The 13,740-nt window shown below is 32.2% G+C and overlaps 1 protein-coding gene across 2 annotated transcripts in view; it reads right to left on the bottom strand.

Moving 5' to 3' along the window:
- LOC108576801 (sphingomyelin phosphodiesterase-like) overlaps positions 1–13,740 on the bottom strand; it is a 42,943-nt gene that overhangs the window by 5,659 nt on the left and 23,544 nt on the right. Inside the window, exons 8-10 of one of the 2 annotated variants that reach the window (XM_017939862.1) lie at positions 13,225–13,409; positions 7,895–8,080; positions 997–1,054 (exon numbers count right to left, since the gene is read on the bottom strand). In XM_017939862.1, the coding sequence (XP_017795351.1) occupies positions 1,030–1,054; positions 7,895–8,080; positions 13,225–13,409 (396 nt within the window). In that variant the 3' untranslated portion in view covers positions 997–1,029. Of the gene's footprint in view, positions 1–996; positions 1,055–7,894; positions 8,081–13,224; positions 13,410–13,740 lie in introns of those variants that run through there. The other variant, XM_017939861.1, reaches the window with a different exon arrangement.

Below are 13,740 nucleotides of genomic sequence, written 5' to 3'. Positions count from 1 at the left end.
ACACTTCAACTGTATGTCATTTGTATAAAAACAAACTTTTTAAAAAAATCCTATTTACTTCGTCAAATAATCTCATAAACAAGATTCTGTAAAAATTTCAAGTGAATCGGTTAAAAATTGATGAAGTTACAGATGCTCTGCAGAAGTGGCTTAAGCACCGCCATTTTGTAAAAAAAAAAATGTATATTTAGATACATGTATGTATATATATTACAGGCTTTCTAGCTGACTTCCCGTTTATTTCGTTATATTCGTAAAAAAAATTCACTAAGATATCTATGATTTTCAGGCGGTCATCCCTTAAGAAAAACGTAGACGCAGATAGAGGTGTATCAGTGCCACTTCGCAATGTTGAAATTAAAATATCTCCTCTACGCATCCACCCAAGAAGAAACTAATCACATCAAATTTCGTCCCACTTGACACCATTCAACTTTTGTCTGAAACATTTTTCGGTATAATCGACAGTTTCGAAGATACTTCAGATTCTAGTTTCAGGTGATTCACCCTGCATTGTTTGTCCAAACAAACTTTTAAAGTGAACAAAAAGAGTTAGTTCAGGTTATTGAAAGTTTTTCTTTAGCATTTATTAAAACACAGTAATATTTCTGCTATTTGTTTTTCTCTTAAACATCTTGCATACATGTATCCAAATCTTTAGATCTTGCAAGTGATTTTACCTACAAAAAAAGAGTCCTTACGACCATATAATGATCCTTTTTACATCAAATAACTTTTATCTGAACAATCTTTCTCTAATTTACATAGTTTCAAAGATGTTGCAGTTCCAAATATAAACTTGTATCACTCTACTCTGTATACGAACTTCATAAATTCACTTAACCTCAAATACTGTAAAAGTGACATTTTATTGAAAAATATCGTACATGTATACTTATATGCTCTTTTTTACAACATTCTTCCGTCCGTTACTTTTTCAACATTTATATTACATTAAAAAAGATATAATACTTATTGTTAGAGTGTCTAAAATATGCTGCTGTTACGCGTTCGGCTTCTTTTGAAAACTTACATTGCTAATCTATGAAGAAACCTAGAAAACATACGAATAATTTCTACAATTAGCATAATTATTTAATCTTATATATTAATATCGGGTTGACCAATAAGTAATGTCGGATTTTTCTGTAAGAAATTGCTTCTGCTGTTTTAAAAACAAAAGACTATTCCTAACCTAGGAATCCTAACCTAACCTAACCTATAAAACGCATGTATAGTATAGAAGCTGAGATTTTGACGTGAAATTAAGAAAAATGTTCATTATATTCGGTTAAATTTTTGTAGTGTTTATTTCGATTTGAAGGTGAACAACGAGAAGATGTATTTTCGTGCAATTACGATTTTTAATTTTCGCAAAGGTAACAATGTGGTACAATAAGCAAAATGGATTTCTGATGTGTACGGTGTTAGAGCTGTAAATGAAAGAAATGGTACATATAAAGTTGGTTCAAAAAGTTTCACGATGGAGAAGTTTTAGTTTTACCGATAAAAAAAATAAACACTAAAAAAATAGTAATCAAATGCGACGAACCTTTTTTCAAATACACGTTAAAATCTCAGCTTTTAGACTACAGACACGTTTTATAGATTACAAATAGTCTTGTTTTAAAAGCAGCAGAAGCTATCTCTCATCGAAAAATTCGGCATTAATTATTAGCCAATCCAATACATCGCACACATACACGTACTAAAAAGAAGCTTGTAGCAGTTTCTAAAGGAAATTAAAGCAGTGATTAATTTAAATAAATGAAATTGGAATAAGAAGGTTGAATTAACCCTTGTACGGAATTTCTGAAGTTACAGGAAAAATATAATTGTTTCCATTAAAAAAATCGTCCAAATTTTGTTCTCTTTTGTAAACGTTATTAATGTTTATTAGATATTTAGCCCAAATTAAATTAAACTTCAGCCCTAATGATACATTTAATAATAAAGGGAAAAGAATTTGTGACTTGATTTTGGGTCAAATTGACCCAGTTTCCATACAAGGGTTAAAAGTAAACAAAATGCAACTAGCTATTTATAAGTGCGTAGATTAACTCTTTTACAATTTACAATTTCAGCACTTCCCAATGAATTATGAATAATTGTGAAAATTTGTACTGTACAATAGCGAAGCTACGTGATAGAAAACGGTGCAATAGTTCAAGATTATAAATAATATTAAGGGTGTGATTGGCCACAAAAAATTACATCAAAATATAATATGTAAGGCACTATTATAACATTATTAAAATACAATTCTTAATTCAAAAAATAATTTTCATTTACTATTTCCCCTTATTATTATTTAATACAGTGAGATCCGGTAATTACAATCACGGATAATGTTATCAATAGGCTATTGTTATCACAATCAGTTAGTCTCAAAACACTCTACATAAAATTAGTACAAAATAATCCATCTATTATAATCAAACTTCGGCTATTGGTATCGATTGTGATAATTGCCACTTAGAAACAAACAATAAGAACTTTTAGCAAATTCATTACTAAATGAGCCTTTTCTTTGAAACTTTCTTTTAACCAAAGAATTCATTTTACCTTTTGCATGAGTGCATAGCAAGAATTCATGGAAAATACGTACACTCCCGTCCATAAGTCACCGGACACTTACTCATTTTGAGCAAAATGATTATTAAAACAAGAATACAATTTTCCGACTTGATTTTATTGCTTAATTTTGTTATATAATAGTTAGCTATTTTATGATAATAACAGAATGCAAAATTAAAAATATACATGTATAATTTGAATAAATGTTTAAAAAGAAGACTGCATGCATAAGCACTTATTTAATACAATTTCAATTCCATACAACGATATTCTGTGTACACATTTTGTTCGCGTTGGAAGTTCTCAGAAATATATATCTGGAGCATCATGAAGTGTTAATAAACAATTTAAGAGGAGTTTTAGACTAAGCAGGGATAAATATGGAGCTACGAAGAAGCAGTCGATTTTTCTTCTTCGTTGCTAGTTCGACTGACTGTGCATGTGATCGAAATAAGTAGTTCTAGAAAAGCGTTATCTGCGCAAAAACATTCAATTATTGTTACTCTTGCAAAAGAAGGGTATTCTGTCCGAGTGTCAAGCAGCGATTAGGGAAAAAAAGAAAGGTAGACCACGGGGGAGATTAATAACAGAAGTAAGAGAGTGCTGGAAGACATTGGAGGCACAGTAATGTCTCTCCAATTGGCCACTAGTTTGGATTCTACAATTGGCCACATAGATGGTCCTACGCCTAGGTCTGCGTCATTGCTGCGCCTATGTTATCTCGCTCGCAGTCAGTCAAGCGTGTAACGCTACACCACTCGGTTTCCTTTACGAGATTTCAGGGCTCGACAAATCATAATAGAAAAATATAATTTCTTTAATTTTACTTTTTTTCATCTGGAATTTTTTTTAACATGTTGGTGAGATTTTTCTGATGAAAATTATATCAAACACGATATAATTTGAACAACATTTACTTATTAACACGTTCACTGTCACGCTAGATTTACGGGTTGCTCTCAGGCGGCCACAAGAAAATTTTCATTATTTTAAGCGTAAGATTATATGTATTATGCTTATTACGCTTTATATATATATATTTTTTTTTTCAATTTAAAATAATGTCTAGTGAGCCATGACGTTCAAAATTTTTGTCAACGTGTCTCCGTTCCGTGATACTTACACTTTGTTACCTAATAAACAATCGGTATACGGAATACAACAAAACACTCCGGTGCATATTTAGTGTACTATTCGTTGTTCTACTTTTATCTTTTATCATTGAATGATATATATATAATTCGAAAATATTTCGAGATAAAACAATTTCAGTATTCGCTCATATGATATAAAATCCACTTCAAAATGTGTACTGAATATGTATCCGAAATATCGGGAATCCCAAAATTCCTATGTCGTGAGACTTTTTCAATATTCTGATAGGACTCGACTCATTTCAAACATATGGTACCAGTGATTTCGAGCTTTTGCATACTTCTATTATCGTACCTTTCCACAAGTAATGTCGTTTTTTGTCGTATTTGTTATTCATGAATAACGAATAATTCCAGATTATTCTTAATTTAAGACGATGTAACATTTGCCGCACGCTTCCCTCGATACCCACGCTGTGCCAATGCGTTTGTTCACGATCGCGCGCGGATGAGAGTCAGCGCTCCCGTGGTTGAGCGCGGGCTCTACGCGCGCTCTGATTGGCCAGTGTTTTTCGTTAATAATTCAAAAACTAAGCTTCAACCAACATTTTGGTAAAGGAAAAAGTTGTTCAGAGTCACCCCAGCAACCCCCCATTTCCGGGTGTTACACTCTTTACGGGACACCCTGTATAGTGCCTATGCTATTTACATACTTGTATTTTCTGATTGTAGGAAAATATTGAAATGAGAGTTGAAGAGATATATCGGGTTGTAACATATGAAATGTCCGATTTAGTTATTCCAATTTTTAAACCTTTTGTTTTCCAATCTTTGTAGATGTATTGTACGCCATTTTAAAGCTTAGAATCTCCTCTTTCTTTTGTGATTTTAATTTTTTAACATTTCGTATTGGAATGCATGTTTTTTAGATTTCTGTGAATCATGAATTAGTACGATTTTCGCATCTCTCTTCTGTTCAAACTTTCTAAAACCAGGTGAAAGTATCACGGAGAAATATTGTGCTGAACTTGAAGTAATGCAACAGAAATTACGAATTAAACAACCGACATTGGTTAATCGAGAACTCGGCATATGTTTTGCAAATGACAATGCGAAAATTGAATTACTTAAAATACGAAACTTTACTTCATCCGCCATACTGACTGGATTTGTCGATCACGGATTATCACTTTTTTAATCATCTAAGTCACTTCCTCAGCGCAAAAACATTTACGAATCAAGCAAATATAGAAAATACCCTCAAAAATTTTATTGATAACAGAACGCCGATATTTTATAAAAATGGAATTAAAAAACTTGTCAATCATTGACAAAAATGTATAGATTGTAATGATTCCTGTTTTGATTACTAAAATTTAAGATAAAAAAAAGATATGCTGATTTAAAGCTGAGATTCAAAATCGGACATTTCATATGTTACAACCTAATAAACAAAAATAACATCAGAAAGAAATGAAAGAATATAATTGAGCACTATTACTTCATCCTTTTTAATTTTCAAACCTAGTACCTATAGACTTTCATTTGTTCCAATTGCTGTAAAATGATGCAAAAGGTAAAAAATTGAACACATTCGAGCATCTAAAGGAAGCGGTTATCCAATATTTTGCATAAAATAACGTAACAATTTTTCAAGGGGAGAATCGAAAAATTATTAGAAATGTGGAATACAGTAAATAATGGTTAATGTGTTATTGATTAACAAACTAAATATTTCCCATTTTTTAACCTTCTAAAATTACACACCTGAAAACAAGATTACTCGTGGAATGACTTGATATTAATAACTAATTATTTATAATTATTGCGAAATTTTTACAAAAGTTCCGATGGTATTATTAACACAATTAATAAATATTATAAATATTATTCCGTGCCCAAGGAGAAGTAAGTTTTCAGACAGAGACTTATACAGGAATAAGAAGGTTACATTAGAATATTTTGTTGCAAGAAAAAAGGCAATTATGTTGAAACCCTGACATTGACTTCTTTTTACACCTAGAGGGTAATCTCTGAATTGGCCATGTGTGAGCTAATTCTGATAGTTTGGTTTATTGGTAAAAAATGGAGAACGTATTGTCACCGAAACAATTTCAAGAACACGATTTTTCCCATGAAAAATTATGTGATGTTTTTCTCTCAAAAAACTGAATCAAATTTTATTGATATTGAATTTTAGGATATTGTGAGGTAAACCCACTACAATCTTTTAACACTCCACCCTAAGTTATGTCCGTTGTCCCACGGCGGCACACACATAAGGAACATGCAAATTATGTTTTATCGCACTGTTTCGAATATCTGTGCCGTAAGAGAAAAGGCTAGGAGAGCGTATTGCTTGAAGGGGAAAAAAAAGAAACATCACATTACGGTAATAAATACGCCTAAAAATATAGAAGCGCCCAGCTAAAGATTTGTTGCGTCGGTCTGTCAAACCACTACATACAATATGAGTTACAGCAAACGGATACAGAAGAAATTAATAAACAATTGCAAAAGAATGGTAAAAGAAGGTATTGTTAAATCTAACACCAGCCAATGGAACTTTTACTAGAAGTACCTAAAAATCAAAAGCTTCGGGATAACTTAGATTCTATGCCAGTGCCGTTCAGCAGACCTTTAAGCGGGCAAGGGCGCCCCCGCCGATGCTCACGGGCAGAGCCCGAGCAAAGTCGCGGGCTAGTGATGTTACATTCATTAAAACGGAGTGACGGAAAGACGACTGTGATAAGGGTATACAGCCTTGATCCGTAATAAGCAACTGGTCTCTGGCTTGTAATAAGCAACTGTTGTCTGGCTCGTAATAAGCAACTTGCTATTCCCCTTTCTTTATTTGAAGTCGCCCGCCAAGTAAGAGATCCGAAAACAAGTGAGAGGTTTGTGAAAGCGAGAAGCCATAAACCTTTACGATCGAATGCACAGTGACGTCGTTTAGTAAAAGAAGAATAGGGTATGTATAATTCTTCATCACTTTAATACTAGGGATCCTGGGTGTTATTCACATCGCAAGCCTCTCGCTGGCTCTCCATGTTCTCACGTCCCGTTCGAGAACAAAGTCAAGCCGAATAGTATACTGATCTGTAATAAGCAACTGGCTGGTCCCAAGCGAGTTACTTATTTACAGATCAAAACTGTATAATGTAAGCACATAATGATCTTCAAAAAAATTCTTGTGATAATACATTCTCTATTTGATACCAGAAAACTTTTGTTTAAAATGTTTTCTCGTCAAACTATTAGAACTAGCTTAAGTATTGTAGCTACTGATTTGTAAACCATCCTCTATACAGGCTGTTTCACCTAAACAAAGCTACCTAAATATCTTCTTCACTTATGATGATGCAAAAACTAATTTAGATACAATTTGAATTCTGAATTGAGATAAATTTGAGATCTAAAATATTTTTTATATCATCACAACTGAAGGAGGTATTTAGGTGGTTTCGTTTAGGTACGACACACTGTATAACTTAAACATTATATCAAAGAATCTTTTTTGTTTGTTTAAAGAATGTTTTGCACCCGTTTACTATTGTGGGCCATTGATAACACACATGACCAGGAACATGTTGATGACAGTTAAAGCATTATAGTTTAGCCAATTTTCTTGAAACTTCTACTTGAGTGTTACTTGATAGAATTATTGAAACAATAAAATAGGTTATAGATTTCCAAGGATACTACGATAACAGAATAGTGTAATAAAAGAATGTAATAGAACAAGAAGAATTTACTCATTCTCAACAATAAACCTGTACTTTCATGAATTATTGCTTTGATTGTTCCTTTGCTTACAGCTGTTATTTACAATGTTTTACTTTATTACAAATAAGAACGTTCCTTAAATTTATTATAAAGTATATTACTAGCAATAATATTGAAATTATTAAAACAAATCAAGTATTTTGCACACTAAAACATTGGCAAATAGTATTTATCACAATAATGAAGGTTATTATCGAGAAGTTACTATAGAATAATGAATATATTGGAAAGATTACCTACATCGAATAATCTACACAAGGTATATGGTACAAGTTTATGTAAATGTATTCTTAAATCACGATTCCTATACTTATAAATATAATAACAGCCATATTTCAGCAATAATTGAATGACAAAAGTATTTATCGAATTATGGGCCGACTTCGTTCGTTTTAATATTACCAGAATAATTTTTAAGCCACCAATCATGTACATACGATAAAGCGAGTCCGCTGTAAATCCAAGCACGCCAACCCGTTCTTGTTTCGTTATCTATCCTGGACCCCAGACTGTGACATAACGCTTTATGATCATGACTCCTTCCGCTTCGTAAATCGCAGAGTAATCTCTTTCGACAGTCGTCGTTGCAATGTGGCCTTACAGGGGAATTCTTGTAATAGTGCCTGAAAAATAATACATGACGAAAAATTTAAACTTTAACTTATTTTTTATGAAATGTTCAGTTTTACAAATGTCAGTGATCCAAACTTTTAATTTATTCTTCGACTTTCCTGATATTAAAAAGAATTTTATGAGAAAAACGATTTTAAGTAAACCAATTTAAACAATTCTAAATTATTTGTAAAAACTGCACTGTGTGTTTGCACAAAAGCTACTTAAAATTATATAAATACGAATTCAAAATATAGCATAAAATGTTTTAATATGGAATTTTGCTTTCGATACAATTGGGTTTAAAAATTATTCGCGCCCTTCGTTACTCGTGAGTATAGTTGCAAGCAAAGCGAAGAGCAAGTGACGTCGCAGTCATGAATGGAGTGGGGAGCAACGGTAGTTGTAAAATGTAGGATCATAGATACACGTGTGTTTGTCGTTCGTGAGGTGTTTCAATCATCGCATCGGTTACTTTTTTCAACACGTGTCTATTTTCGAAGCATAATTCTCACTGACAGGCCAGACGATCCTACGTTCGCACAGTGCCCGGTCTGTCTCTACACGAAATCTAAAGGAAGTGTAACTCTTCTTCTTAAGGAATTTCCAACAGGATAAATACCGTCAAACACTCTAGCGTCAACCCAACCTTTATCAATCCAGGAAGTACGTTAATAGGAGTTTGTAATTCTATTAGGAAATATGGTTCTCTATCATTTATCTGTTGTCATTTTTGAAGAGTAAACAAATTTGTCAAAAAGGAAGTACGCAGTTCTTCATATTTATAAAATCCTTTATGTGCAGGGAGTAGGTACAAATATGAAATAGGATAAGTTTATGGAAAATTGCATGTACTGAAACATAGAATATGATAATTGCATGTGACAGTATATTAGGCTGAATGTTCATGACTATTGTAATTACTGGATTGGTGTAAGAAATTCGTTTCTTCATTACTGTCCTATATTTATAATTAACCTAGTCAATACATGTCTATGACCAGAACAGTAATGAAGAAGATGGGATAAGAATATGGGATAGGTTGAATGCAATGTGGAAATGATCTGATAAAATGCTAGTAAGTGTGCAGAGCTTATTTACTGAAATTATTTTGTTGATTAGGATAAATTATACTCTCTAATATAAGTAGGGAGTATGAATTGATATGGTAGAAGTATATGTTGAGTTGATGAGGGTTACCAAGGTCCAATTTTTTTTACTATTTAGATATAGATAATTTTGTCATTGTACTTTGAAGAAGTATAATGTCAGAATTGGTGTTTAATGTTGAACTCTCTACCTAGAATAGAGAGGTCTTTGTAAATAATGTGCATTGGATAACATCTCATTTTCATTTTAGATTTATCTTATACATAAAGTTTAATTGAAATTGATAATTCCATAGCTGTGTGATTTTTCTTTGTCAGCTTTTGTCAAGTGACAGATATAGCAAAACAAAGTATATGACTTCTGTTTTAAAAGCATTGATGAAAATGCTTTTATTGCAGCTTGTTTATACAGAAAATGATATCCCATTGTTGCCATTCTGATAACCTGAAAAGGAGTGAATCTATACGTAAAAATAAGTTGAAAATGTAGAGTAATATTTTTCCATACAAAACTTCATTTCTGAATAAATTGATGTTGAAGATTCGTTGTGTATGCATGCTCTTATTACTCTATATTTTCAACTTACTTTTTCATGTAAATTCACCCTATTTCGGAAAGTATCACCAGTTCAGAGACACTGTGTATAACAATTAAACTAGAAAAGTTCTGATATTACTTCTTAATTCACATTGTTCTTTAAGCAGTATTTCATGTATCAGCCAGCTAACGTTTAATATTATTGTACGAATCTCATGCCAAAGTAAGCAAATTAAAATTATTAACACTACATAAAACATTTAATACTTTACAAATGAATTACAAATTGTAATACTTTCAAATATTAATTTTTAAAATCAAATTTATTTAATTCCCTTTTTATCTTAATATGCTTAAAGCTTGCATACAGTATTTTGAGTCCCCCAACTTATGTTCTAATTGATTTCAAAGTAACAGACTTAAGTCAGAAAAGACGTACGTTGAGATGGAATATCATTTCTTATTGTTAGTAAGGGTACTAATGATGGTTTTAACAAGGCTTAGTCCCTTACCAATTTCAAAAGTATACATAAAAGATACATAATTTCAAAAGTGCTTAATTCACCTTCAAGAAGTGTTATTAACTCACAACTTTTCTTTACTTGAGAGCATGAAGAAGTAATTGTGGTTTCAGTATTACATTGAGTGTATTTTTCAAAAAAACAACTACTATTAGTTTCAAATTAAATAGAAACATACTTTTCATCTTTCACCAGTACATTTACCTGCATTCGATACAAACTGAGAAAATGAAAAGTTTCCGTTGAAAGCACATGCTTATAAACAAATGAATATTGCCTCATGGATGGAAACAACATAAGTACAAAATAACGTGCAGTTGTTCACAAAAGTACTCGAACGCTTACATCCCAAATTGTTAAGAAATAAAATACACAGGTTAGACTCGATATTTTGAAATACTATTGTAACAGAAGTAAGATGACAGTTTTAGGAATGTACGAGCAAAACCAGAAAAAATTGAACAATGCATAATAGATAATTGATAGAACATTGAGTGTAAACATACTTTTTATACAAGTCGCAAAAGTATTCGAACGCATGAATTATTTTTATTTGGTTAGATCACTTTTGGCGTTAATTACGTGTCTGAGCCGTCGTTCCATGCTGTGTATCGGCGTTTCTGTTACATTTCTTTTATTGGAATTCTATATTTCCATTATTTTATTTTTTAACATCTCTGAATTTTATTTCATAATTTTTAAATTTGCTCCCAATTTCGTTTCATAAGTGTTCTATGGGATTAATATCAGCAATTGAGGAGGAATATGTTTTTCTGTTTAGCTCATGCATTCCCAAGATTGACATTTTACTTCAGGTACAATAGCATTTCGAAATACCGAGTCTAAACTGTGTATTTTATTTCTTAACAATTTGAGTTGAAAGCGTTCGAATACTTTCGTTAGCAACTGTAAGCAGAGAGGGCGTGCAAGTCGAGTGCTTATCCTCTTTAATATTAACCCCCATTTGCATCCGTAAGCGGAATATTCCGCGCATGACGATCGTCTCCTATCATCGAGCGCGGAATATTCCGCGAGCCGCGACTTTCTTTTATCACCGCCCGCGGAATATTCCGTATATGACACAGTTCACGTTTTCCTGTCAATCTGCGAGCATTTGAGCTATTTTCATTGCGTTCTTAACTAATTTTACTTTTGTTAATTGTTGTGTAGATCTTTCTAACTGCCGTTAAGAGTAAGTAGTGTCAATCTATATCCAAATTTAAAAAATAATCTAATTTTATAATTTAAAATAAAATTTAGTTGCCCCAATGGATTCTCACTATTTTGACGATTCGGATTCAAGTGTAGAAATAGGACATACTCGAAGACGTATCCGTCGTATTTCATCAAGCGATGGCAGCGAAGTTGATCAACGCGGTAGTTTTGTAAATAGAGATTGCGTATGGAAACCCCAAAATCATACGCCGATTGTACATGATTTTTCAGGCGTGAGCGGTGTAACTGTAAATACACCAAATCTGTCGAGAAGGGAAGTCTTTGAATTATTTTTTAACGAAGAACTAGTTAGAAAAATAATTTCAGAAACAAATAAATACGGAGCAACTAACACAGATTTTGTACCAGTTACAGACGACGAACTAAAAGTATTTATTGCTTTAAACATTTTAATGAGTTTAGTTCCTAAGCCCACTATTCAGAGTTATTGGACCAAAGTTAAGAGCATAGAAACACCATATTTTAAACATGTTATACCCCGTAACCGATTTATCTCTATCGCTACAAATTTACATTTTTCCAGTAATATCTCCAACGACCCATTAATAAAAATTCGAGAAGTTTCTGAAATAATAAGAAAGAATTTCATTCGCATGTATGTACCAAATAAAAATATATCGATTGATGAATCACATATGCAATGTGGAGGCCAATTTATCAGAACTAAACGAGCGAGATTTGGTATTAAGTTTTATAAACTTTGTGATTCTAAAACGAGATACATACACAATTTTAAAATATATGTAGGAAAAGATAAAACTAATACTGGATCTGCTAGCAGAAATGTTGTTATAAATTTGTTGAAAGAGAGTCGACTACTGTACAAAGGATATTGTTTATTTATTGATAATTGGTACAGTTCACCGACTTTATATCGGGAATTATATAATATGCAAACAAACGTGTGTGGAACAGCGAGAATGAATAGGAAAGGAATGCCCCGGGAACTAAAATTACTCCAATTAGAAGAGGGAGAAGCTGTTGTATTTTCTACAGCAGATATGGCGGCCATAAAGTGGAAAGATAAAAAAGATGTTGTTTTATTGACAACTATGCATAACTTAGATTTTGCCAAAACGGGAAATACAAACCGATATACCGGACAAAAAATTTTAAAACCATCAGTGGTAATAGATTACTATAAGAATATGGGTGGAGTCGATGTTGGCGATCAAATGTTAAGCAAATTTCACGCTATGCGGAGATGTAAAAAAGCCTATAAAAAAATATTTTTTTACTTTATAGACATGATGTTACTAAACAGTTACATAATTTTCAAAAACAATAAAAAAGATCGAGCTTTTCATGTTTACAAGCAAAGATTGGCCGAAGAAATTATTGAAAAATATTTAGCAAATGTAAGAGTAAGAGAGGCATCATCTATCAATGATTCGTTAACGCGATATACTGGCCGGCATTTTCCTTTACGGATACCCCCAACACTAGCAAGGGGGAACAAAACATCAAAGCGATGCGTTGTATGCTTATCTATGTTAGTTCGAAAAGAAACAGTTTTTAAATGCGATGTTTGCGATGTAGCATTATGTATCGATCATTTTAAAAAATACCATGTTAAATAAACTCGAAGAACTATTCGGAAGTCATTTACTGTAGAAGTTAACGAAAATAATAAAACTGCCGATATACGGCCGCGTGCGGTGATACGGGCCCAACCGTCAGTCGAACGCCGCTGATGTCTAAACACAGAAACTTAAGTAGAGTCATGATGCACATGGGTTAACAAGACTCACTTGTAATAAAGATCGAAGAAAGACGGTTCGTTGCTCATCTTATCTATTAAAGAATCCCAGTCTAGAGGTAAAAGTGATGACATTTGATACGCTTGTCGTACACTGTACAATTTGTACCAGATAGGATAGTCATAGAGATTTGCTTCTTTCAGATTCATAACCCAACTCTCATGATCCACAACCATCTGTAACAGAACCATTAGATATTTTAATTAACGTTAAAGGATAATTGTTTCAGTATTAAATTCCTGTGCTTAGCATTATACCTATTACTAACATATACATATAGATATTCAATAGTGTATCATGATCAAATTTATAGTTAAGGAAATAGTATTATTTAAGTAATTTATATTTATCAATAATGAATATTATAAATGTTTTCTAATTTTTCTGTGTAAAAGATATTTTTTTAACACTTTCAATTTTTATTTGCTGTTAAAAAATGCTTCCATATTATTACATAAAATTAGCAACAATTTTGATTTTTATAAATTTTTTAATTGTATCATTTGC

Source organism: Habropoda laboriosa, unplaced genomic scaffold, assembly GCF_001263275.1.
Source record: "Habropoda laboriosa isolate 0110345459 unplaced genomic scaffold, ASM126327v1 scaffold527, whole genome shotgun sequence".
Lineage (NCBI taxonomy): Eukaryota > Metazoa > Arthropoda > Insecta > Hymenoptera > Apidae > Habropoda > Habropoda laboriosa.
This window is presented reverse-complemented; position numbering and strand designations above follow the sequence as displayed.